At 43.3% G+C, this 24,876-nt stretch overlaps 2 protein-coding genes across 2 annotated transcripts; both read right to left on the reverse strand.

Annotated features, from left to right (window-relative positions):
- Positions 1-13,110: 13,110 nt before the first annotated feature.
- On the reverse strand, positions 13,111-14,190 carry LOC133028667 (serine/threonine-protein kinase/endoribonuclease IRE1-like). Its single transcript, XM_061095627.1, has 3 exons — positions 13,730-14,190; positions 13,437-13,597; positions 13,111-13,350 (listed from the first exon to the last, which is right to left on the reverse strand). The coding sequence occupies exons 1-3, from the start codon at positions 14,019-14,021 to the stop codon at positions 13,123-13,125; spliced, it is 681 nt and encodes a 226-aa protein (XP_060951610.1). The 5' UTR covers positions 14,022-14,190; the 3' UTR covers positions 13,111-13,122.
- A 4,750-nt stretch (positions 14,191-18,940) lies between these two features.
- Positions 18,941-22,834, reverse strand: lgi2a (leucine-rich repeat LGI family, member 2a). Its single transcript, XM_061066421.1, has 8 exons — positions 22,656-22,834; positions 22,370-22,441; positions 21,654-21,725; positions 20,821-20,892; positions 20,453-20,524; positions 20,129-20,298; positions 19,842-20,006; positions 18,941-19,758 (listed from the first exon to the last, which is right to left on the reverse strand). Exons 1-8 carry the CDS (start codon positions 22,832-22,834, stop codon positions 18,941-18,943), a joined length of 1,620 nt encoding a protein of 539 aa, XP_060922404.1.
- Between the last annotated feature and the right edge of the window lie 2,042 nt (positions 22,835-24,876).

The following is a 24,876-nucleotide window of genomic DNA, read 5'->3' on the forward strand; positions in this document are numbered from 1 at the left end:
TAGTATAGATATCCATGGAGATTGACGGAGAAATTGGAGAAAATAAAGAAAAAGTAACAACAAAAGTCCACAGCAGCTTCTCCAGGTGAACCACTTCACTGACATTTTTTAATGGCCTTACTGGCTGCATGGCTCCACAGATGGCAATACCTGTGGGCTCGGCCACCATGTTGGTGTAGACTGAATTGATCTAAAGAACTATGTGATGAAGAGCCATGTCACTTAGTTCATACATTAAATGTTGTATTGTGGCGTGCACTCATGGGTGTGTCCTCTCACCCAGTGGGTCGATGGGAAATGTAAAGGTTGAAGCTATATATACTTCCCGTATGGGGAACATGTGCCTGTTCTTCCTGACTACTGAATAAACAACAGTAAGCAGTACCTGCGTCTCTGCCTTTCCTTGTCCTGCCACATTGGTGACCCCGTTTTTTGAACATGTTCAAGGTGAAGGAGGATAGTGTCCCTTCCTCATCGGGGGAAGACGTTTTTTCTTCCCCGGCTCCCGTGGACCGTGTCTCCACGACGACCATGGCGCAGCAGCTTCCAGGATCGACCAGCTCCGCGGAGCACGTTAAACTGCCGGAGTTTTGGCAGAACGACCCCGCGCCGTGGTTTCAGCACATCGAGGCTCTCTTCCATCTGCGAGGAGTAACGGCAGACGACTCCAGGTATTTTTTGGTGGTCGCGGCTTTGGACCAGCAATCCATCCGGCGCGTGATGCAGCTCCTGCGAGCCCCGCCGCTGCGGGGAAAGTACGCCGCCATCAAGCAGCTTCTCCTCCGGCGCTACAGCTTGTCAGCCGCGGAGAGAGCGGACAAGCTACTGTCGCTTCCCGGTTTGGGTGATGGTTCGGCAGTGGACCGGATGGATGAGATGCTGTCGTTGCTGGGCTCCGAGGATGAGGGTTTCCTGTTCCCGCACATCTTTCTGCGCCAGCTCCCGCTGCAGGTGCGCGCAGCCCTCGCCAACTCTTCCTGTTTGGCGGCCGGCGACTTCCGTGGATTGGCTGAGGAGGCGGACCGGATCCTGCTGTCTTCGAGGAACGTCTCCGTGCAGAGTGTGGCCGTGGAGTCCTCGCAGTCGACGTTGGAGAACGAGGTTCCGGCAGTGACGGCTGCAGTCTCCACCCGCACACAGCACGGCCAGCTGTGTTTCTTCCATCAGCGCTTCGGCAGCAAGGCGCGCCGCTGCGTTCCTCCGTGCGCGTTCCAGGCACCGGGAAACGGAAGAGCCGGCGCTCGGTAGCAGCCGTGGGCGCTGGTGATCAAGAGGAGCTGCTGTTCGTTCATGACTCCATATCAGGTAATCAGTTCCTGGTGGACTCCGGCTCGCATAAGAGCCTTCTCCCTCCTGCAGCTACGGACCGCTACGGCCCGTGGCAGCGGCTAACGGCTCGGCTATAGAGACGTTTGGTACCAAGTCTGTGACTGTGTGTTTCAATGGACGCAAATTTCTGTGTGATTTTGTTGTAGCCTCCATTACGGTTCCTATTATCGGAGCAGATTTTCTGTGCACTAATGGGTTGTTAGTGGATGTAACTAATTGCAGGCTCATTGATGCTGTGTCTTTTGCGTCTTTTCCGTGTCAGTCAGGGGGACCCGGGCCGTTAACACACGCTAATTTCGCGGCGTCAAAGGATGTCTTCCAGCGCTTACTGGCGGAATTTCCTTCGCTGACAACGCCCGCATTTTCTGCCGCAGTTACTAAACACGGCGTGGAACATTTCATTCCCACTGCGGGTACGCCCGTTTTCGCACGTTCGCGTCGCCTCGACACTGTGAAGTTAGCCACCGCGAAGGAGGAGTTTGCTACCATGGAGCGTTTGGGGATCGTTAGGCGGTCCAACAGCCCGTGGGCTTCACCGCTCCACATGGTGCCCAAGGCGGACGGTTCTTGGCGGCCGTGCGGCGACTTCCGCCGTTTAAATAACATTACGGCCCATGACCGTTACCCAATTCCGCATGTTCAGGATTTTTCGATTCGTCTGGCGGGCATGACAATTTTTTCTAAAATCGATTTGGTGCGAGGTTATCATCAGGTGCCTGTGCGGGCAGAGGACGTGCCCAAGACTGCTGTCATTACGCCGTTTGGGCTTTTCGAGTTCCTGCGGATGCCGTTCGGCCTTAAAGGCGCAGCGCAGACGTTTCAGCGATTGATGGACTCGGTGCTACGTGACCTCGCGTTTGTTTTCGTCTATTTGGACGACATCTTGGTGGCCAGCCCGTCGGCTGATGAACATTTGTCGCACCTTAGGCAGGTTTTCCAGCGCCTTGATGGGCATGGTCTCATTGTCAACACAGCCAAGTGCCAGTTTGGGCTGTCTGTCATAGACTTTTTGGGCCATCGCATTTCGTCGCAGGGTGCGGTTCCTTTGCCCTCGAAGGTGCATGCAGTTGCGGATTTTCCCCGTCCGGTCTCGGTCAGGTCGCTACAGGAGTTTTTGGGCATGGTAAACTTTTACAATCGTTTCTTGCCTCGTGCGGCCCAACTCCTGCAGCCATTGTATGGTGCTTTGAAGCTTAAGAAAGCCAAGGACCAGGTTGATTGGACCCCTGTGAGGATCCAGGCTTTTGAGGGGGCTAAGGCTGCCCTGGCTAACGCGGCGCTTCTGGCGCACCCCGAGTCTCGGGCGCCCATCGCCCTCACGACCGATGCTTCAGATGTGGCTGTTGGTGCAGTTGTTGAACAGCGTGTTGCGGGTGCGTGGCAGCCCCTTGCATTTTTTAGCCGCGGTTTGCGAGACAGTGAGCGAAAATACAGTGTGTTTGACCGGGAACTGTTAGCGTTGTACCTGGCTACGCGTCATTTCCGTTTCCTGCTGGAAGGCCGCCCTTTCACAGCCTATGTTGACCACAAATCATTGATGTTTGCTATGGCAAAGGTGACAGAGCCATGGTCTGCTCGCCAGCAGCGCCATCTAGCGGCGATCTCCGAATTCACAACGGACATCCAACATGTGGCGGGTAAGGCGAACCCGGTTGCAGACTGCCTGTCGCGGGTGCTGGTGTGCCCTGTGCATCTTGGGGTTGATTTTTCCGCACTGGCTGCCGATCAACCTGGGGACCCGGGTATCGTTGCACTGAGAGCTGCGAGTACCGGTCTGGAGCTGGAGGAGGCAGTTGTGCAAAATGGTGGGCCTGCCCTCCTTTGCGACGTCTCCACGGGCCGCCCCCGCCCGGTGGTGCCGGTTGCTTGGCGCCGTCGGGTCTTTGATATGGTGCACTCTCTTTCTCATCCGGGTGTCCGGGCGTCGGTGAAGTTGGTGTCTTCGAAGTTTGTGTGGCCTGGCCTTCGCAAAGAGGTCAAGGAGTGGGCGGCCACATGTGTGGCGTGTCAGCGAGCTAAAGTTCACCAGCACACTAGGGCGCCCCTCGAGCCATTTTTGATTCCAGCCAGGCGTTTTGATCATGTGCATATCGACCTTGTGGGGCCTCTTCCCCCTTCCCAGGGTTTTACACATCTCCTTACCATGGTAGATCGGACCACTAGGTGGCCAGAGGCGGTTCCTCTGTCTTCCACGACATCTGCGGACGTGGCACGCGCTTTTCTTTCAGCTTGGGTCTCACGTTTTGGTGCACCGTCTGATATCACCTCTGACAGAGGCCCGCAGTTCATTTCGGAGCTCTGGTCAGCGCTAGCAAAGTCTTTGGGCACACAGGTTCACCGTACCACTGCCTACCACCCCCAGACTAACGGTTTGTGTGAACGTTTTCACCGGTCGCTTAAGGCGTCATTGCGGGCTGCGCTCTCAGATGCAAACTGGTTGGATCGGTTGCCGTGGGTGATGCTCGGGTTGCGCTCGGCTCCTAAGGCTGACCTGGATGCCTCGCCTGCAGAGTTGGTGCTCGGTCAGCCGCTCCGCTTCCCAGGAGAGTTTCTGCCTCAGAGCTCGGCCCCCTTTCCGCGTCCTGCGTCACAGTCCGCTTGTGCACCGGTGCCCGTGCATCATTTTTCTCCTCGGTCTTTCGTGCCAACGGATCTCGCGACCGCTCGGTTTGTTTTCGTGCGTCACGATGCTCACCGGTTTCCCCTCCAGCCCCCGTATGACGGCCCGTTTAGGGTGTTAGAGGCGGGTTCTAAAAGTTTCATTCTGGACGTGGGCGGGCGCAGGGAGCGTGTTTCGTTAGACAGACTTAAGCCAGCTCATCTGTTGGCCGGCGAAGAGGTGCTACCGGCCCGGGTTCCCCGTCGTGGTCGCCCCCCTTCTAAGACCCCTGTGTTGTTTTCTCCAGTTGTGCCTCCTGATCCTGTGTCTGTTGTAAATGATGTCCCTTCTGCTTGTTTCACCCCTGCGTTTGCGGACGGGGATCGGCGTAGCCGTTATGGTCGCCTCGTTAAACCCCCTGAGAGGTACTGACTTTTGTCCCATTTTGTATTTTTCCCTCTGGGTGTTCGGGGGGGGGGCTGTGTGGCGTGCACTCATGGGTGTGTCCTCTCACCCAGTGGGTCGATGGGAAATGTAAAGGTTGAAGCTATATATACTTCCCGTATGGGGAACATGTGCCTGTTCTTCCTGACTACTGAATAAACAACAGTAAGCAGTACCTGCGTCTCTGCCTTTCCTTGTCCTGCCACAGTATCAGAATAAATATCGACAGTGCTGTCAGTCAAATAATACATTTGTCCAATACTCTGATTTAGCCTATGGCCAAACATGTCGGTCATAGACATTCACATAATTTTTGGAAGATAGTTTGTATTCAATTTCCTTATTATTAGAAGATATTGACATGCTCATATCTTAATCTAAAATGGCGTCCATGGTTAAGATTTTACCTGCTTGGAATCACCATGTTAACATTAAGCTGGAAGAGTCACAGTGTCTGAAAACAGCCACTGTATGTAAACCTTTGAGTCAACACTATGCTAGCTCTCAAACATAAAGCTGCAGCATCTGAATGAATCTGAGCAACTAGCTATGACAAAAGAGAATTACTTCTTGCTGGACCAGAAGAAGGGATGACTCAAGCACTCTTCCACTCTGGGTCTGTTCTTTGGTTCTTTATCGATCATCCTCTTGATGAGATCCTTTGCCACCACATCTTGAACGTGGTCCAACTTATACTTCCCCTTTTTAATGTTTGACATGAGCTTATAGCGATCATCACCAAAAGGATGGTGTCCACCGGAGAGGATGAAATAAATCAGCATTCCTGCCACCTGAAAAGTCAGCAACGCAGTTTTGTCAACAAAATATTTCGTTTTCACTTAATCCTGAAGTGAATACATGCATCACAAAACACTAACCTGTATATCTGTGCTCCATTTGTATCGTATGTCACCATCTTCTAAAGTCTCTGTGGCCTTCCAGCCTTCTGTTCCTGCACTGCGTGTGTGACAAGTAGTTTGGTTTTTTGGCAAACGTCTGCTTATGCCAAAATCAGCTAATCTAGCCCTTCCGGTCACATCTGTGAGATGAATGGAGTAGATTGATGCAGTGAAAATGAATCTGTTGTACCACAAAAATTCAAATATTTCAGTAAATGTTTGAAAACAGCTTCAGTGAATTACATTGATATATATTTTTTTCTTTACTTACCGATCAAAACATTTTGTGGTTTGAGATCACGGTGGAGAATTTGTGGCTCTTTACAATGAAGTGCCTTTAAACTGTCAAGGACGTCATAGACAAGTTTCTCTGGGCACAGACTGACATCATTGTTTCTGATATATTCTTCCAGGGTGTATTCACAAAGTTGAAGACAAAGATATCCAAAGTTCTCATCTTCTGCAAAGTCAATATATTTCACAACACAGCTATCGTACAGCTTTGGATGTCGCAGAAGTACTTCCTCATTCTTCAGCACTTGGTAGTTGGTTTGAGACATTCTCTTAATTGCAATTTCTTGGCCGTCACTTTCTCTCAGCCCCAAGAAGACTTCAGTTCCATCGCTCCCATTCGCTATGCGAAACTCAACATTATTGATGTAAGCAATGCTTCCAATTCTGGTGACTTTACTTTCATCAGTCGTTAAGCAGTGTACAAGCCTCTCTAATTTTTCACTCCACCTCTTGCTAATTGGTATCCAGTTGTGTGTTCCTGATGCTTTAGCTGGAACTGCTGGATCAGTTGAAGCAATGCAAACTTCATCATTTGGGTCTTGGGTCTTTTCTGGCTTCTTCTTTTTCTTTTTCTTCTTCTTTTTCCTTGCTTCTTCACACTCCTCGTTTGGTTTGCTCAAATGATCTTTCAGTCGTCTGAGCACTTCTTTCAGCTCGGCATTCATTGTCATATCTGCAGATGCCAGTATCTCCTCTGGCACTGACGTTATCCCAGCTGATGTAAAGATGCTAACGGCATTTTCAACAGACAGCAAGTTTCCAACTATGCCATATGTGTAGACTCGGGTGTCAGAGGAGTATTGCTCGTTGACAAAAGGAGCAACAGTTCCGCACAACTTCTCAATAAAACAGGGATGCCAGCCATTTGTGACTTGTGTTTTCTGTGTTATCACATATAGTGTTGACTGAACAGCTTCTAACAGCTTAACATCAGGTCTCTCTTTGGAGCCAAGTCTTTCCAATAGTTGTGGGATGATAACCAGTGCTGGCTTAACTGGGATCTGCTCCATTGTGCAAAAGACTGCGTGTAAACTCTTTATCGAACAATGTACATGTTTGTGATGCATTTTTGGAAGGCGATTCACTGCCTCTGTAATGAAGGAGTTCAAATTTTCAGTTTCTTTCAGCCATTTGATGCTTTCTCTGCGGCATTTGTCTTCACCTTTCCCAGTAACCATAAAGAGCTTTTCAATTATGGTCAGATGAGTTTGAGGATCAACCAATAGCATACGGCTCTCAAAAGTTCTAAACACTTCTTCTGGTTCTTGTCCGTCTAGCACAGCAATGTCCAGTTCCACAAAATCCCTTAAGTTGGAGTATCGTTCATCTCCACTGGAAGACAACTTAAAAATTGTCTCAGCTATTTTAAGGTTGAAAGAATGATCTTCAGGTTTAGTCGCATGTATCAAGTCTACCACTGTACCAGCAGAGAGGAGCTCTTTCATGACCTCATCACTGCCAAAAATGCCAGCTATTTGCAGAGGTGTGAATGGCTGTAGAAACTGTCCGTTTCGTTCAGCGCCTGCATCAAGTAACATCCTTGCAAAAATTGCCGGTGCCTTGTGCCATCCAACGTAATGCAAAGGTGTCAACAACTTTTTGGAACAAGCATTTGGATGGCCCTTCTCCTTTAGAAGGTAAATGAAAATATCCCTCTTTTGATATACAACAGCAGCAATCAGTGGTGTTATAAAATCTTCCAACTCAGTGCAGGGAAACTGTCCATTAATGTCATTGTCCCTCAGTAATTTTTTGAGACTCTTGAGGTCGTCTTGAATTACACACTGTATTACAGGATGTGTTGACGTTGGAGGGATGTGCAGTCTAAAATTTATTGGACCATCCATTTCTCTGCTTCAGATTACCTGTGGGCCGACAAACATCATCATTATTAAATACATGTGAAGCCTTTGTAAACTTTTGTTTAGGTTCAAATTGAATCCACAACAAAGTGGAATGAACACTACTTTACCAATTTTTTCCAAGGTTTTCCACAAAGTTTGATGTAAGGATGTGACCGGTCAAGAAAAAAAGAATTAAAATTAGGCACAGATTTCTTTAACATTGCAAGATAGAGTTTTGACATTTTCACCAATTTCCCAGGATCTTGATGAAAAACTAAAGCGATCTAGTTCAGGGACTGATATCAAGGACCATGTGCAACTCGGTGCAGTTTGACTGAATTTAAAGAGACAGATTGGCCTTGGCTTAGGTACACGTTCTATTGAGAGACATTTTAGTTCAAAACTGAGAACAATTACATCAGAAAGTGGCTACATGGATATATGGATGCAAGACGTTCCCTCAGTTTAACAAACCATTTGATGCATGTGGGCATATATAGTATGATTATGATACTACATAAATCAATAGGTTTTGTTCTTCATCTTTATTAACAGTCTATGTTTTTACCTGAAACCTAGGGGTGTGTGATATATATCGTCTAGGATAATGTCTTAATTGTCTTTTGAAGGATGTGTGAGCTCACGTTATCGAGATAATGATGATCCATGCGTCAAACATTCACACTTTGCATGTACAATATATTTGGCCTCTCTTTCTTTCTCTCTCACACACACAGACACACACATTCACTCACAAACAAACAGTGTGATCGGGCACATGAATAAACTCATTCTGGAGTTGCAGTTGAGGACTTCATTAGGTAAACCGAGGCCACAGATTATTAAACTGAGGGAACAGACTTTTTTTTCTTTTTCTTCATCTGATACCAGGGTGCTCCGTACATTTGTACTATTTGGAAGATACACAGCATCACAGAGTCCTGGTGTTTAGTTTATAAACCGACTCGTATTGAAGGAAATGCAGTTGATCTGCCAGCAGAGGAATGGAGGAGAAGTTTACTCACAGTTACGAAGTGAAGAGTCTCCTGTAGAAAGAAGAATCGAGACTTAACACGTTGTGCGTTTCCTGTCTTCCTGTTCCTCTTTCTTGCTCCTCCCAAACAATCCAAGTGACAACCTACCTGGACGTCACCCATTGGTTTGTGAACTGCCGTCATGAAGCGGAGAGTATCGAATTACTTTTTTATGTACAGTCTATGCAACAGTCTTGACTATGGGACTGGGAGATCCCGCCCAAACTTTTATAGTTTCACTGTGTTGGTTTTCGATGAAGTCTCTCCACACCGTGATCTCTTAGTTTCCTGTCACTGAAGTCTGAATGAAGGAATGATAAAAATGCTGATAAGCTTATTTGAGTGCAGAACCAGTCATGATGTAAATAGTAGTAAAGTATTTCGATATAAAGGGCACATTCTAGGATAAAATACAACAACAATTTGTATAATTCAGAAGAAACACACTCGTTAAAACATCACTAGGATTATTTTATATCAAATTGCTGTCATTATATCCCTTTCACCTAAATCTTACACACTGGATCTTTAATCAGTAGCTGTTGAGGCTTGTATGTAGCCTGACAGGTTGCCCTACCTTAATCGGTAGCTGTTGAGGCCTGTATGTGTCTGCCTCCCCCACACTTTCATACAGAGCTTTGTCTATCACACACCATTGATACACCTTCGAACTCTCTCTACCACCTCAGCCAAAGTTGAAAGAAACCTTTGCCCTAAAACACATCTGTTTCTTTCTGTTGCTGCGTATTAGCTGATTAAAAGTGTTAAATACTTCCCTGCAAGTGCTGATCAATGCGCGATAGAACACACCCCACAATCATATATTTACACATTTATTTTCATACACAACTTCCAGTATATTTTGAAAATAACATTCAATATTTTTTAAACTAAATAATAAAAAACGAAACTGCATGTTGTAAAGCCTGTATATTCCCCAATGTAAATTGCAATATCATTCACTTAATAAGGAGATGTACTCTTTGAATTCTGATTTTGTTAGGTTCATCTTAAAAGAATTTGGCAAACACCCTTTTTTGAATGTCATGCTCTTGCAAGCTGTGGTAACATTTCATTTTGTTTTCTTTGAAGTAAGTGCAAAGATCTGTTGGGATTTCTGGCTGACAGACAGGTAGTGGCATTGCTGTCCTTGTTTTATGTACATTTCGTTGCTTGTGAGTCAACATTTTCAAAGAACAGAAAGATGGACAAAAAAGTCTCCCAACTCAAGTAGATATATTTACATAGATTTAGTTTTCTTCAATTTTCGGCACACATTTGTCCTCCGATGAATGTATTTATTTGTTTGAGTCCGCTGACTTCAGCAATGTGGAGTATTTTCTTAGCGATAGCCCAAAACAAAGGTTATAAAGTTAGCAGTCCAACAACTGGTGCTATTTTTACAAACTTGTAAGTAGGTGGAATTTCCCTGACATCACCTAAACACACACCATGTCTACTTTGCCACTTTAAGTACCTCTGAGCTAAATTTCTATCTAACTGGGGATTTTCTATTCATATACATTTGTCTAAGAAGGCATTAAACTATATCCAGTCCTGAATAATTCACCCCCAAAACACCACTTATTTTTCTTACTGTTTGCAATATCATCTCTAGCACCCAGTTACATTTCCACTAAACTACACTCTAACAACTGTGATCTTAGCTATGATAATTAAAGGTCTGTGCTTTCATAACATTCCCTGTATGAAAAAAGCAAAGGGGTGTGATACTTAATTACAGCCAGCAGGAGGCACTGTGGGTCCATGAAACTCAGAAGGCAACATCCTGTACATTACCACCGGAACATGAGGTAGGTGGCAACCAAACCTGTACCATCCTAAAATGTCCCAAATGGGAATAAATCAATATTTGTAATCCTATTTTTCTCTGAGGTTCTGGTTCTTTCTTTATGGGTATAAAACCATGAACAAAGGGGATTGTACATATCTACTATACATCCAAAGGGATACATTTTCTACCCTCAGGAATGTCAGCTGAATTTTAAGTGGGAGCTGCTTTTTACATTCACCAACCCCTCTTCTACTTTTAAAACCTCAGATCTCTGAAAGTCTGAATGAATATAAAATACACAAGCTCTCGCACAAGGGTACACACAGGGTGGGCAGTAGCATCACATGAACACATCAAAACAAGAAAAAACATTTCTCACAATCATATTTTTACATGTTTGGATAGATCAAGTATTTTTAAGTATAATATTAAAAAAGAGAAATGTTTTAAGAACATTACAAAATCTCAAGAAGCTAAAATGACCAAACAAATGTTCTTATATATATTTTTCCTTTGACTGGTTTAATCAGTCAACTTAAATTGCAGCGTAAAAATATACATTTGTTTTACAACTGCCAGTTCAAATAGTCTCTATTAATGGTGCAGTTTCATCATCCATTCAGGTCTGTTCAGGTTGGTTCTACTGAACTAGATATCGCTAGTTGGCTCAGTAAGTGTTCAGATTCTTGAACTGCAAGGCCGACGTGCTCTTCATCGGTTACAGGTTCCACTTCATGTCTGTTGGCGCCCACTGTCTTTTCGGGTGTGAACATTCCCTTCAGGGGATTCTCTAAATTCCACCCTTGCCTTATGGTGAATTTATAAACGCATCCAAAGAGATGAGGAAACAGTGATGTCAGATCAACGCTGGCTGCATCATCGTGACTGCAAACAGGGAAGTGGAATAATATTAGGAAGAAAATCCTGAACGTAAAGTACACCAGTAACTTCTGAACCTTTGGTTTGTGGCCTCTTAAAAAGTATCACTGTTTATTAGCACTGCCTTATCATCAGTTGCATGATGCCAACTGGTTACCTCTGCCAAGGAGCTTATGATTTTTGTCCCTGGCCATTTGCTTGTATGTTGGTTGGTTTATGTGTTTGTCAGCAGGATAACACAAAATTGACTGAACAGATTTCCTTGAGACTTGACGGAAGGATGGGACATGGGTGAATAGAGAACCCATTCAATGTTGGTGCAGATCTAGATAAAGGGGTGGATCCATTTACTTTTCTCCCCTTTCTATAACATTGTGTTTTTTGCACAATTTTACAAACTTCCAAGGGAATATGACAAAAATCTGTCATATTGAGGGGACTGATGGGCCTGCACACAAAATTATCCAGTAACTACAAAACAAAAGAGATACGAAGTTATTTTGGGATAATTATTTCTCGTAATAATTCATAGAACAGTTGCAACGAACCGATATATCTGAAGATATATATTCAGCAACTACGTGCAATGTTAAGGTTAATGTTATTTCAACTAATACTTGTAATAATTGTAGTTTGGCTTTCTTGAAGAAATTGTACTTTCTTGATTCTTGTTGTTCTGGGTTTGTTGCCTCACGGTTAATTGCACTAATTGTAAGTCTCTTTGAATAAAAGTGTCAGCTAAATGTAATGTAATAATACCAATAATTTAAAAAACAGTGGAGAAAAAAATATTGAATAAATGCAGTCAATAGAAACATTTTTCCATAAAATTAATTTGATCAAAAAAGAAATCCTTGTTTGGACGCTTGAAATCCTAAAATGTTTCCAAATACTTATTTGTTAAAATCACAATTTTAGGAACATATTTTACTCCTTTGTAAATTCACCTTAAAAGTGGAGGTGAATGGAGTAGTGGTGCTCAGGGACGGGAAGGAAAACATGTTCTCAATATCACTGTTTTGAGTTTATTCATCCTTTTAACTTACTAGTGCACCCGGAGGGTTCGAATGAAGCGGAGTAATCCCATTATGTTTTCAGGGTATGGTTTCTTCTTGTCATCCACCCTCAGCAACAAGTCGGTTGAAAACTACAGTGGCAAACAATTAATATTCAGTTATAAAAGGTGACAAAGTGACTTTGTTAAAACAAAAGTGGGGTTTCCAAAGATTAATTTTTAAGTTGCAAACACCTTAGTTTTCCACTGATTGTAGTCAACACCCTCAGCACATTCATCCAGCATCGAAATCAACTCCTGGTTAACATTTTGTCGGCTTGCCACCTCCTTCTTGTTTCCAACCTCCTCCAAGTATTGTACTTTCCTGAGAAAAAAAAGAAGATTGCACATTTAGGTGTCATGCTCTACAAAATACAAAAAAACATAAACCTTTTCATTGCATGACATTGATTAAAAATGGTAGTATAGATATTCGTGGAGATTGACGGAGAAATTGGAGCAAATGAAGAAAAAGTAACAACAAAAGTCCACAGCAGCCACAGGTGGCAATATTTGTGTGCTTGTCCACCATGTTGGTGTAGACTGAATTGATCTCAAAAACTATATGATGAACAGCCAGGTAACTTAGTACATACATTAACTGGTGTATCCTAATAAATATCCTTGAACTCCGACAGTCCTATCTAATCAAATATTAAATATTTCCAATACTCTGATTTGACCGACAAACATGTCGGTCAAAGACATTCACATAATTTTCGGGAGATAGTTTGTATTGAATTTCCTTATTATTAGAAGATATTGACATGCTTATATCTTAATCTAAGATGGTGGCCATGGTAAAGATTTTACCTGCTAGGAATCACCATGTTAACATTAAGCTGGAAGAGCCACTGTATGTAAACCTTTGAGTTAACACTATGCTAGCTCTCAAATCTAAAGCTGCAGCATCTGAATAATCTGAGATAACTGGCTATGACAAAAGAGATTTTACTTTGTGTTGGTCCAGAAGAAGGGATGACTCAAGCACTCTTCCACTCTGGGTCTGTTCTTTGGATCTTTATCGATCATCTTCTCGATGAGGTCCTTTGCCACCACATCTTGAACGTGGTCCAACTTATACTTCCCCTTTTGAATGTTTGACAGGAGCTCATAGCGATTACCAGCAAAAGGATGGTGTCCACCAGACAGGATGAAATAAATCAGCATTCCTGCCACCTGAAAAGTCAGCAACGCAGTTAAATCAACAAAATATTTTGTTTTCAATTAATCATCAAGTGAATACCTGCTACACAAATACTAACCTGTATATCTGTGCTCGATTTGTATCGTATGTCACCATCTTCTAAAGTCTCTGTGGCCATCCAGCCTACTGTTCCTGCACTGCGTGTGTGACAAGTAGTTTGGTCTTGGGGCAAACGTCTGCTTATGCCAAAATCAGCTAATCTTGCCCTTCCGTTCACATCTGTGAGATAAATGGATAGAATTATGCAGTGAAAGTAAATCTGTTGAACCATATCAATTCTAATATTTAGTAAAATGTTACAAAACGACTTCAGTGAATAACATTGTTCTATATATTTTTTTCACTTCTTACCGATCAAAACATTTTGTGGTTTGAGATCTCGGTGGAGAATTTGTGGCTCTTTACAATGAAGTGCCCTTAGACTTTCAAGGACGTCATAGACAAGTTTTTCTTTCTCTCGCAGACTGACATCGTTGCTTCTGATATATTCTTCCAGGGTGTATTCACAAAGTTCAAGAAAGAGATATCCAAATTTCTCATGTTCTGCAAAGTCAATATATTTCACAACAAAGATATTGTACAGTTTTGGAAGTCGCAGAAGTTCCATCTCATGCTTCAGTACTTGATAGTTGGTTTGAGACATTCTCTTAATTGCAATTTCATGGCCATCACTTTCTCTCAGTCCCAAGAAGACTTCAGTTCCATCGCTCCCATTCGCTATGCGAAACTCAACATCACTGATGTAAGCAATGTTTCCAATTCTGGTGACTTTACTTTCATCAGTCTTTAAGCAGTCTACAAGCCTCTCTAATTTTTCCCTCCACCTCTTGCTAATTGGTAGCCAGTTGTGTTTTCCCGATGCTTCAGCTGGATCTGCTGGATCAGTTGAAGCACTGCAAACTTCATTAGTTGGGTCTTGGGTCTTTTCTGGCTTCTTCTTCTTCTTTTTCGTCTTCTTTTTCCTTGCCCCTTCACACTCCTCGTTGAGTTTGCTCAAATGATCTTTCAGTAGTCTGAGCACTTCTTTCAGCTTGTCATTCATTTTCATTTCTGCAGATGCCAGTATGTCCTCTGGCACTGACGTTATCCCTGCTGATGTAAAGTTTCTAGCGGCATCTTCCACAGACCGCAGGTTTCCAACTATGCCATATGCGTAGATCCGGATGTCAGAGGAGTATTGCTCGTTGACAAAAGGAGCAACTGTCCTGCACAACTTCTCAATAAAACTGGGATGCCAGCCATTTGTGACTTGTGTTTTCTGTGTTATCAAATATAGTGTTGACTGAACAGCTTCTAACAGCTTAATATCAGGTGTCTCTTTGGAGCCAAGTCTTTCCAATAGTCTGGGGATGATAACCAGTGCTTGCTTAACTGGGATCTGCTCCATTGTGCAAAAGATTGCATGTAAACTGTTTATCGAACAATGTACTAATGCCTGATGAATTTTTGGAAGGCGACTCACTGCCCCTGTAATGAAGGAGTTCAAATTTCCAGTTTCTTTAAGCCATTTGATGCTTTCTCTGCGGTAGTTGTCCTCATTTTCTCCAGGAGCATTAAAGAGCATTTCAATCATGGTCAGATGAGTCTGAGGATCAACCAGTAGCATACGACTGTCAAAAGTTCTAAATACTTCTTCTGGATTTTGACCGTGTAGCACAGCAATTTTCAGTTCCACATAATCCATTAATTTGGAGCATCGTTCATCTCCCCTGGAAGCCAACCTAGAAATTGTCTGAGCTATTTTACGATTAAAAGTATGATCTTCAGGTTTAGTTGCAGGTATCAAGTCTACCAGTGCACCAGCAGAGAGGAGCTCTTTCATGACACCATCCCTGTCAAAAATGCCGGCTATTTGCAGAGGTGTGAATGGCTGTGGTGACACACCGTTTGGATTGGCGCCTTCATCAAGTAACATCCTTGCAAAAATTGCCTGTGTATTGTACCATCCAACGTAATGCAAAGGTGTCAAGAGCTTTTTGGAACAAGCATTTGGATCGGCCTTCTCCTTTAGAAGGTAATTGAGAATATCCCTCTTTTGATATACAACAGCAGCAATCAGTGGTGTTATATAATCACCCAACTCATTGCAGGGCAACAGTTCATTAATGTCATTGTCCCTCAGTAATATTTTGAGAGTCTTGAGGTCGCCCTGACCTACACACAGAATTAGAGAATGTGTTGACGTTGGAGGGATTTTCAGTTTAAGCTGTGGTAGACAATCCATTTGTCTGCTTCAGATCACCTGTGGGCAGACAAACATCATTATTAATACATGTGATGCCTTTGTAAACTAATGAGTTGAGCAGCCAAAAGGCTACTCTGGATATTTTAGCACACTGGCTACGTGAAATGAACACACCACTGTATTAAGATTGATTACCTCCCCCAAGGATGTTATGATTTGGTTGCTGTGTTAGTTGGTCAGCAGGATTATGCACAAACTACTTAGCGGTTTTCCACGACATTTGGTGGGGAAAAACTATTAAACTTAGGCACAGATTTCTTTAACATTGCAAGAAGTTTTTTGACATTTTCACCAATTTTCCAGGATCTTGATGAAAAACTTGATCCAGTCTAGTTCAGGGACTGATATCAAGGACCTTGTGCAACTCGGTGCAGTTTGACTGAATTTAAGGAGACAGATTAGCCTTGGCTTAGGTACACGTTCTATTGAGACATTCTAGGTCAAAACTGAGAACAGTTACATCAGAAAGTGGCTAGATGGATATGTGGATGCATGTTGTTCCCTCGATTTAACAAACCACATGACACATGTAAGCGTATGTAGTACTATGATTATGATATTATATACAGTCTATGTTTTACCTGAAACCTCGGGGGCGGGGGGGTGATATATCGTCTACGATAATGTCTTAATTGTTGTTTTAACGATGTGCAAGCTCACGTTATCGAGATAATGATGATCTATGCGTCAAGCAGGCTCTAGATCAGAGATTCCCAAAGTGTGGTGGTGCGCGAGAGGGAAAATGTAATGTTGCTCTCTCCACCTCCCTCCCTCTCTCTCTTTCTGCAGGAAGCGAAAGCCCCGCGCCGCGCCAATCTCAAATTTGGACACCGGACGCTCGCTCTTATCGCTCTCTCTCTCTCTCTCTCTCTCACACACACACCTACACACATACTCACACAAATACAGTGTGATCGGGCACATGTATGAACTCAGTCTGAGTAAAAACAACAGACTTTACAAACTTATTAAAAGTACGTGGAGCTGGAGGAGGTGGCGCGGAGCGCTCCATCTGGTTTGACGCAGTTGAGGACTTCCTGAACTAAACCGAGGAAACAGATTATTAAACTGAGGAAACAGACTTTTTTTCATTCCTTCACCTGATACCAGTGAGCTCCGTACATTTGTTCTAACGGGGCTTTGATTGTTATCAACAGACCGGAAGTTCCACGTTATCATAACGAGTCCTGGTGTTTAGTTCATAAACCTACTCGTATTGAAGGAAATGCAGTTGATCTACCAGCAGAGGAAAGGAGAGGAAGTTTACTCACAGTGATGAAGTGAAGTGTCTCCTGTAGAAAGAAGAATCGAGACTTAACACGTTGTGTGTTTCCTGTATTCCTGTTCCTCTTTCTTGCTCCTCCCAAACAATCCAAGTGACAACCTACCTGGACGTCACCCAGAGAGTATCGAATTACTTTTTTATGTACAGTCTATGCAACAGTCTTGATGATGGGACTGGGAGAACCCGCCCAAACTTTTAAAGTTTTACTGTGTGGGTTTTCGATGAAGTCACTCCACACCTTGATCGCTTAGTTTCCTGTCACTGAAGTCTGAATGAAGGAATGATAAAAATGCTGATAAGCTTATTTGAGTGCACACCCAGTCATGATGTAAATAGTAGTAAAGTAATTCAATATAAAGGACACATTCTAGGATAAAATACAACAACAATTTGAATAATTTAGAAGAAACACACTCGTTAAAACATCACTAGGATTATTTTATATCAAATTGCTGTCATCAGATCCCTTTCACCTAAATCTTACACACTGGACCTTTATCGTTAGCTGTTGAGGCCTGTACGTATGTGTCTGCCTCCCCCAAACTTTCATACAGAGCTTTGTCTATCACACAACATTGACACACCGTCGAACTCTCTCTACCACCTCAGAGAAAGTTGAAAGAAACCTTTGCCCTAAAACACATCTGCTACTTTCGGTTGCTGCGTATAAGCTGATTAAAAGTGTTAAATACTTCCCTGCAAGTGCTGATCAATGCGCGATAGAACACACCTCACAATCATATATTTACACATTTATTTTCATACACAACTGATTAAACTTCCAGTACATTTTGAGAATAACATTCAATATTTTTTAAACTAAATAATAAAAAACGAAACTGCATGTTGTAAAGCCTGCATATTCCCCAATGCTAATTGCAATATCATTCACTTAATAAGGAGATGTACTTTTTGGATTTCTGGCTGACAGACAGGCAGTGGCATTGCTGTCCTTGTTTTATGTACATTGTTTGTTGCTTGTGAGTCAACATTTCAAAGGACAGAAAGACGGACAGAAAAAGTCTCCCAACTGAAGTGGATATATTTACATAGATTTAGTTTTCTTTAATTTTCGGACACACATTTGTCCTCGGATAAATGTATTTATTTGTTTGAGTCCACTGAGTTCAGCAATGTGGAGCCTTCTCTTAGTGATAGCCCCAGAAAAAGGTTACAAAGTTAGCAGTCCAACAACTGGTGCTATTTTTACAAACTTGTAAGTAGGTGGAATTTCCCTGACATCACCTAAACACACATCATGTCTACTTTGACACTTTAAGTACCTCTGAGCTAAAATTGTATCTAAATGGGGATTTTCTATTCATCAACATTTGTCTAAGAAAGCATTAAACTATATCCAGTCCTGAATAATTCGTCCAAAAAAACACTTATTTTTGCTCTCTAGCACCCAGTAACCTTTTTCACTAAACTACACTCTAACAACCGTGATCTCATCTATGATAATTAAAGGTTTGTGCTTTCATTACATTCCCTGTGTGAAAAAGCAAAGGGGTGTGATACTTAATCACGGCCAGCGGGAGGCACTTTGGGTCCATGAAACCCAAAAGGCAACATCCTGTATATTACCACCGGAACATGAGGTAGGTGGCAACCAAACCTGTTCCATCCTCAAATGTCCGAAATGGGAATAAAACAATATTTGTAACATGATATATCTCTGAGGTTCTTATCATTTCTGTATTGGTATAAAACCATTAGCAAATGGGATAGTAAACACAAATCCATACATCCAAATGGATACATTTTCTACCCTCAGGAATGTCAGCTGGATTTTCAGGGGGAGCTGCATTTTGCATTTACCAACCCCTCTTCTTTTCCTAAACACTCAGATCTCTGAGAGACTGAGAGATCACAAGGACAAGCCATTGATAAATAGTAGAGACACCTTTAGGAACTCAACTAATTCCAAACACTACTTGACCCAGCTCAGAAAACCCTCTTGTCCCTCCACAACTATATCTTTGTCGTGGAAGACGTTTGATTGCGGGAGGGGCAATAAGGCACAGGCCCTTCACAAGCTCAAGTCAATGATGATGTGCTCAAAGATCTGTGTGTTTCCCTTAAAGCTAGAGGCAAAGATGAAGTCCCTGCGGTCAGTGGGAACCACAGTGAAGGAGCGCGGTGCCTGGATGTACACCTCCTTGAAGCGGTCAAAGAGGTTCTCTTCATCATCCCACAGGTAGATCTGTGAGAAGGTGTAGTCACTTCCCAGGGCCAGGTAGATGCGTTCTTTGAAAGAGAACGGCTGCAGAATCATGGAGCCTCGTGAGGGTAAAGCCTGGATCTCTGCAAACTGTTTGGCACCCCAGCGTAGAACTTTGGAGTCTCCAATGTAGCGGGTCAAAGCCAGGTAGAGTTCCCCCTTGATCTGAAAGTGCTTCACGGCTACAACATCCTCCATGTTGGGGATCTCGCCCTGCAGGACAAACTTCTGGTTGCTCCGGCTCCACTGGTAGATCACAGGCACCTGCGAGCGGCTTGCCAAAATAAGGTGGGCCTTCCCATCCAGGTCCAAGAACTCTGCATCCGTGTCACGGTACCACTCATGCAGCGACTGGTATGAATAAAAGCCCTTATTGTTCCATTTGTAGAGGGTGGACAGGCCCGCTTTGGAGCTGTCAGCGATCACAAAGAACCAGTCAGGGCCTATCTGGAAGGCCTCAATGTCATTGGGCTTAGAGATCTTTGACACCTCAATGTCCTGGAACTTGCTGAACCTGCTTTGGTCCTCATCAAACCTGTAGATGTGGGAACCTCCAAAGAGCTGAGCCACGATGACAAACACCTGGTCCTCGATGACAACTGACTTGCAACCCACAATGGACTGACCTGAAAGGCAGGATGAGGAAACGAATAAGCTGATGGCGTTAGCGTCAAAGTCCACCAGGGTACTGTTGTTGTCTTTGTCATACCTGTGATGTTATCATAGGTCCTGAAATTCATCTCTATGTGGTCCCATTGCAAAACCATGCAACTCTCGATGCTGGGAGCAGCAATGGTCACGTAGACATCGTTCTTATAACTGAATGTGTCAACAGACAGAGATTCAGACGTCACAGATTGATGGAGGACAAAATCTGTAACAAAGACAAGAAGATTCCTGAATTCAAATGTACACAAAGGAACTGTCTACTGTTTGCTATGTCAGACTGGGGCAAGATGGTTGATATTGATGCCAGCTGGCTCCAGTGTTTCTCACCCGTTGAGATGCACTCGTTGTGCAGGCTGGCCATGTCATTGAGGCGCTTGTCCTTCATTTCCTCCGGTCCGGCACACACGACATCGGACACCGTGGCGTTGGTGTTCTTCAGCCACGTCATCAGCCACTTGGCACGGCAGTCACACTCGAAAGCGTTGCCCCGCAGATCCCTGCCGAAGGGGAAAACCGATTGGCATAGCCGAGAAACAACGTAGTCAAGCCAGAAGCTCAGTGGGGGAATAAAGTTATGAAGATATGTATTGTACACATGATAGATTCGTACAACAACAGGGGGCATTATTCGGTGCTATGTGACATACTTACAGCTCTATTAGTGATTCCAGGTCAATAAAGATGTCCCTGGGCAAGGAGTTAATTTTATTGTTTGACAAAGACCTAGAAAGAGCATCAATAAATCAATAAGAAAATCAATAATTCAAAGATATACAACATGAGAAAATCTTAATTACTTTTCAAGTAAATGGGCAAAGACAACGTTTGACATTAATATTCAAATCTAGATAATTAATAATAGTAATAATAACAATCATTCTAAATATCTCTGTAAACATTCAACATTGTTATCAGTTTACTATTTAGCATCACTTCTAGTGTTACAGTTATTCTATATTAAAAATGACTTCAAGCAGATATATATTACACTTAATCAATTAACATTCGTTGCAACATACAAGTGAGTCAAGTCCCTGAGTCCTCTGAAGGCATATTTGGATGCGGTCTCTATCTTATTACTCTCGATGAACCTGTGGAAGATAAAAAAAAGGGAAAATACTGTGAATTGTGTGATAAATCAAGAATATGTCACCACTGCACCTTACTCAGCGTGTGTAACTGATAATGCAAATCAAGCATTTTTGTTTCGAACACATTCAGCCTCAGTTTCTGTCAACAGGGTTCTCCTCTCTGTTCCAGTGGCATTCAAGTCCCACAAAGAATCATTTGGATTCTGGCTGTTTTAGTTTTAGACATGAAGTAACAATGACTTCTGCATCAGTCGGGCAGATACTGACTTCATTTGCTGTACGGCAACACTGGAAGTACGTGGATTTGTTGACAGGCAGTGGAACTTCGGGTGCATCACTTTTAATAGGTTGAGTGGCTCAGTTATTAAAGATAAAATAATTTTGTCAGGATGTGCACAGACACTCTAGTGATGAAAACATTATATACGCTTTTTAAATAAAATAAAAACTGTAAAATGACACTTAAAGCTGTGTGATAAACTGTAATAAATGCATTAGTCTCTACTTGTAATTATGTTTGGAATCCCAACAATAGATTTGTAATCTGTTATCTAGAAATTGGTTGTTGCCAAAAGATTGAAGATTTTTATTTTTTACCAGGGTAAGAAACTAAATTCCACCAGAGGGCGTGCGGTGCACACTTTCTCATTCACTCTGAAAAACCAACATCCAACCACATAACCTCATCATACCCATAACAACACTCCCGTTAGATGGTTTTGGTGTGCTATATTAAAGTGTGCAACGAGAGAGGAACTCACAGGTACTCCAGATGTGAGAGGCCCGTGAACGCATCATCCCTTATAGTTGTTAGAGAGTTGGAATTTAAAAGCCTGCAATGAAGAATAAAACACACATGTTAATAGGTGCAGACTTTATGCATGGTTATATGCTTCACGTCAGAAAAAAAGAGCAGATGGAAAAACACTTCATGCAAAAACACGGTGACTACACCACATGACCGAGGTTTTCTGATCCTCTTTAAACGCACATACACGACAACTTGTAAATCACATCAGTTTGTTTAAGTGCTTTATATCTGCCACGCCTTTGTTTATGCTGACATCACAGCCATCTCTGGTGGAGTCACTATGCAGATTGATGGCCCCTGCTTAAGTAGTCTACAATACGGCCTGGGACGGCACCGAGGGCTCCACACTTCACTCCCATTATTCATCTGCAGGTGTCCAACGGCAGCTCCCTGCTAACAGCTTTAACATGCGCTAAACAGATGCATCACTGTGCATGCATCTGCAGTGAGTCAGCCACAGGAATACATAAGCCTTAATTGATGTATGCTATGTTAAGAATGGGTTTGGTCATATGCAATGCAGCTTTACACGGTCAGATTCCATGCTCCACTGCTCCACTGGGGTGCATTTAAGCTCCGGAAATTCCAAGGGAGTTTGGAAATCTGCATGTTCACAGGAGCCCTATGGCTTCAGGTTCAGGGGGGAGAAATGGAAGGTGTTCTTACAGCAGCTGGAGGGACGGCATGTGAGCAAACATCGCTTCTCTGAGCTCGGAGAAAGTCCCATTCACGATGCTCCTGCAGGGGGAGGAAAAGCAGAGCATGAAGAGGAGAGGAGATGCTGAAAAGTGATGAGGTGCAGGAGGCAGTGAGGACTGCATTGCCTCCCAGATTTCGTCAAACGGTAAAAAACCAGGGTTAACTGGAATAAAACTCCTCATTTAAATATCTCAGCACTTACGGTTTAGTAAAAATACAAAATAAACGATCACATGGCGGGGAGGCTACTCACAGAGAATTGATCTCGTTGGGGGAGATCCTCGGGACATAAGAGGACCCGACGCACATGATCGACTCCTTGGAGCAGCTGCATGATGAAGGGCATCGGAAAGCCTTCTTGAAAAGAGCCGGCTGAGACAGGCAGCACAGCGACACGGTGAGCAAAGCCCACATCTTGGCAGCTGGCATCATCTCGCCTGGCGGGCTCGCATGTGTGGAGGCAGCAGCAGCAGCAGATGATGATGATGATGATGGTGGTGGTGGTGGTGGTGGTACAGTGGCACCGCGCGTTTCCACCCTGCACCATGAAAATGCTGCACTGGCTCCCTGACATCAGCAAATCAGCTGCAGCTCGCTCCCCTCCGTCCACTTTAATTATTTATCACGCCACCACGGCTGCAGCCCGGGGAACTGCTGGTTAAACAACCACGCACCACGGAGGGACATAGGAAGCTGGGCATCTGGTAACCTGTGCGTTGTTTAAAATCACACTTAAAAATAAGGAGGTTATCTTTTATTTAATGTAGTTTCAATACTTGCGCAAATGCAATGTTTCAAAAAAGGACCTCAGGCGTTTTCTTTTTATTTGACAAATCCGATATCTGCTTGTGTTGTTTCTGGACATGGTTGGACAAGCAAATACATCCCATTAAAGTCCTAACTGGGCATAATACGTTGATGGGTTAATACACAGGACATGTTCTTTACAAACACACCAGTGGACCCCTCCACCAGCCACACGCTCCCAGGGGCGCAGAACTGCAGCACCATGGACAGTTCCTCTTAGCGTTTCAAACGAGAAAAGCTTTATTGATACTCGACCAGTGCCTCTTCTCTTGGTCTGTGTCAATGCTCTGAGTCTACTTCAGATGTATCCCTCTTCATTAGGGAGTCCTCCTTAAACAGTTCCACCATGTACTGTTACTTTTTTATAGTTCATGTGCTGTACATTGTGTGCAGAGCTGTACATTGTCTGTGGTGCAGAGTGAGGTTCATCCTACCTGGTTTATCTGCAATGAAGATTTTACAGTCATGGTTTTTCAGAAAAAGAAACTGAATTTGCTTTGGACTGTTCATGTGTGCGACTGATATACCAATTTAAATGTAAATGCAATTAAATAACCAAACTGATGAGATGTTTGTGGAATTAGTCGGTGGGTAACACAACAACCATGGAAGTTGTAACCACTAAACTATGTGGAAAGTGCAAAGCAAAACAAAGACACAAGTAAATAAGTAGGAGTAAAATTAAAATAATAAGTGAATATATGGTAAATCAGATTTTGGAGCACCTCTAATGTGATTGGGTTATAATATTCCTGTCGCTTTTCAAACTGCACAGAGCCTATCTAAGTGCTGTGTAGTCCATACATACTGTAAGCATAGCTTATACATGTTCAGAGACACTGTGTTTAGCAAACTGCTCCAAGACGCTTTTTAGAATTATGTGATAATTCCTTGGACAGTGCGACAAGGAATGAAGGAAGGTAGAAAGGAAGGAGGAAAGGAAACAGAGGAAGAATGAATGAAAGAAAGAGTCACTTAAGAAACAAACAAGGAAAGACAAAGAAAGAAAGACACAGACATAAAGACCGACAGACAGAAAGAAATACAGACTTTACAGAGAATTTAGAAGAAAGATAAACTCAAAATAAAAACATAAACATAACATCAAGACATACAGACCATAATGATCTACAACAACAAATTTCACAAACTCACTATTCCATCAGGAACCAATCCTGCTTTTAACTGTGTGTACACCAGGATGTTTTAGAGCTTTGTCAAACATTTCCATTCACTTGAAACCATTACAGTACTCGTGAGTGTATCATACAAAAGAAACATGGGACTCACATTTTAAAATCACTATGTTCACAATATTTGTTTACCTCGTGAATATTTCTGGATTTGCCAAAGGCCACTGGCTCTACATCATTACTGAACTTCCACCTGGCAGCTGCTGGAGGCCAGGAGTGAAGGAGCAGCAGCGTCCCTGGGTTACTCAAGACCTGAGTGATGTGTTTTTACAGGCAGCCTATTTTTGGTGAGGAAGGGTGAACAATCACATAAGGGAAACCGGAGGCGACGAGAATCTATAGCCTGTTAAACACAAAAAAAAAAGTCAACGTATTGCTCTGTGTGAGTTCCAATGAGGTTACCATTTTCTGATTTACACACTGCAGCAGACTTGATCAATAGAGGAGTCGTTTAAAACTGTCCCTGACAACCTA

This window comes from Limanda limanda, chromosome 22 (genome assembly GCF_963576545.1).
Source record: "Limanda limanda chromosome 22, fLimLim1.1, whole genome shotgun sequence".
In the NCBI taxonomy this organism is placed as follows: Eukaryota; Metazoa; Chordata; class Actinopteri; order Pleuronectiformes; family Pleuronectidae; genus Limanda; species Limanda limanda.

Excerpts from the sequence above, each read along its gene's own strand:
- LOC133028667 (XM_061095627.1), bottom strand. The coding sequence starts at position 14,021 with ATGTCTCAAACCAACTATCAAGTACTGAAGCATGAGATGGAACTTCTG. Across the intron at positions 13,598-13,729 it reads ACCACAAAATGTTTTGATCG|ATGTGAACGGAAGGGCAAGA; the intron begins GTAAGAAGTGAA and ends TTTATCTCACAG. Across the intron at positions 13,351-13,436 it reads AATCGAGCACAGATATACAG|GTGGCAGGAATGCTGATTTA; the intron begins GTTAGTATTTGT and ends CTGACTTTTCAG.
- lgi2a (XM_061066421.1), bottom strand. The coding sequence starts at position 22,834 with ATGATGCCAGCTGCCAAGATGTGGGCTTTGCTCACCGTGTCGCTGTGC. Across the intron at positions 20,893-21,653 it reads CTCTCACATCTGGAGTACCT|GTTCATCGAGAGTAATAAGA; the intron begins GTGAGTTCCTCT and ends TATCTTCCACAG. Across the intron at positions 20,525-20,820 it reads CTCAGGGACTTGACTCACTT|GTCTTTGTCAAACAATAAAA; the intron begins GTATGTTGCAAC and ends TGCTCTTTCTAG.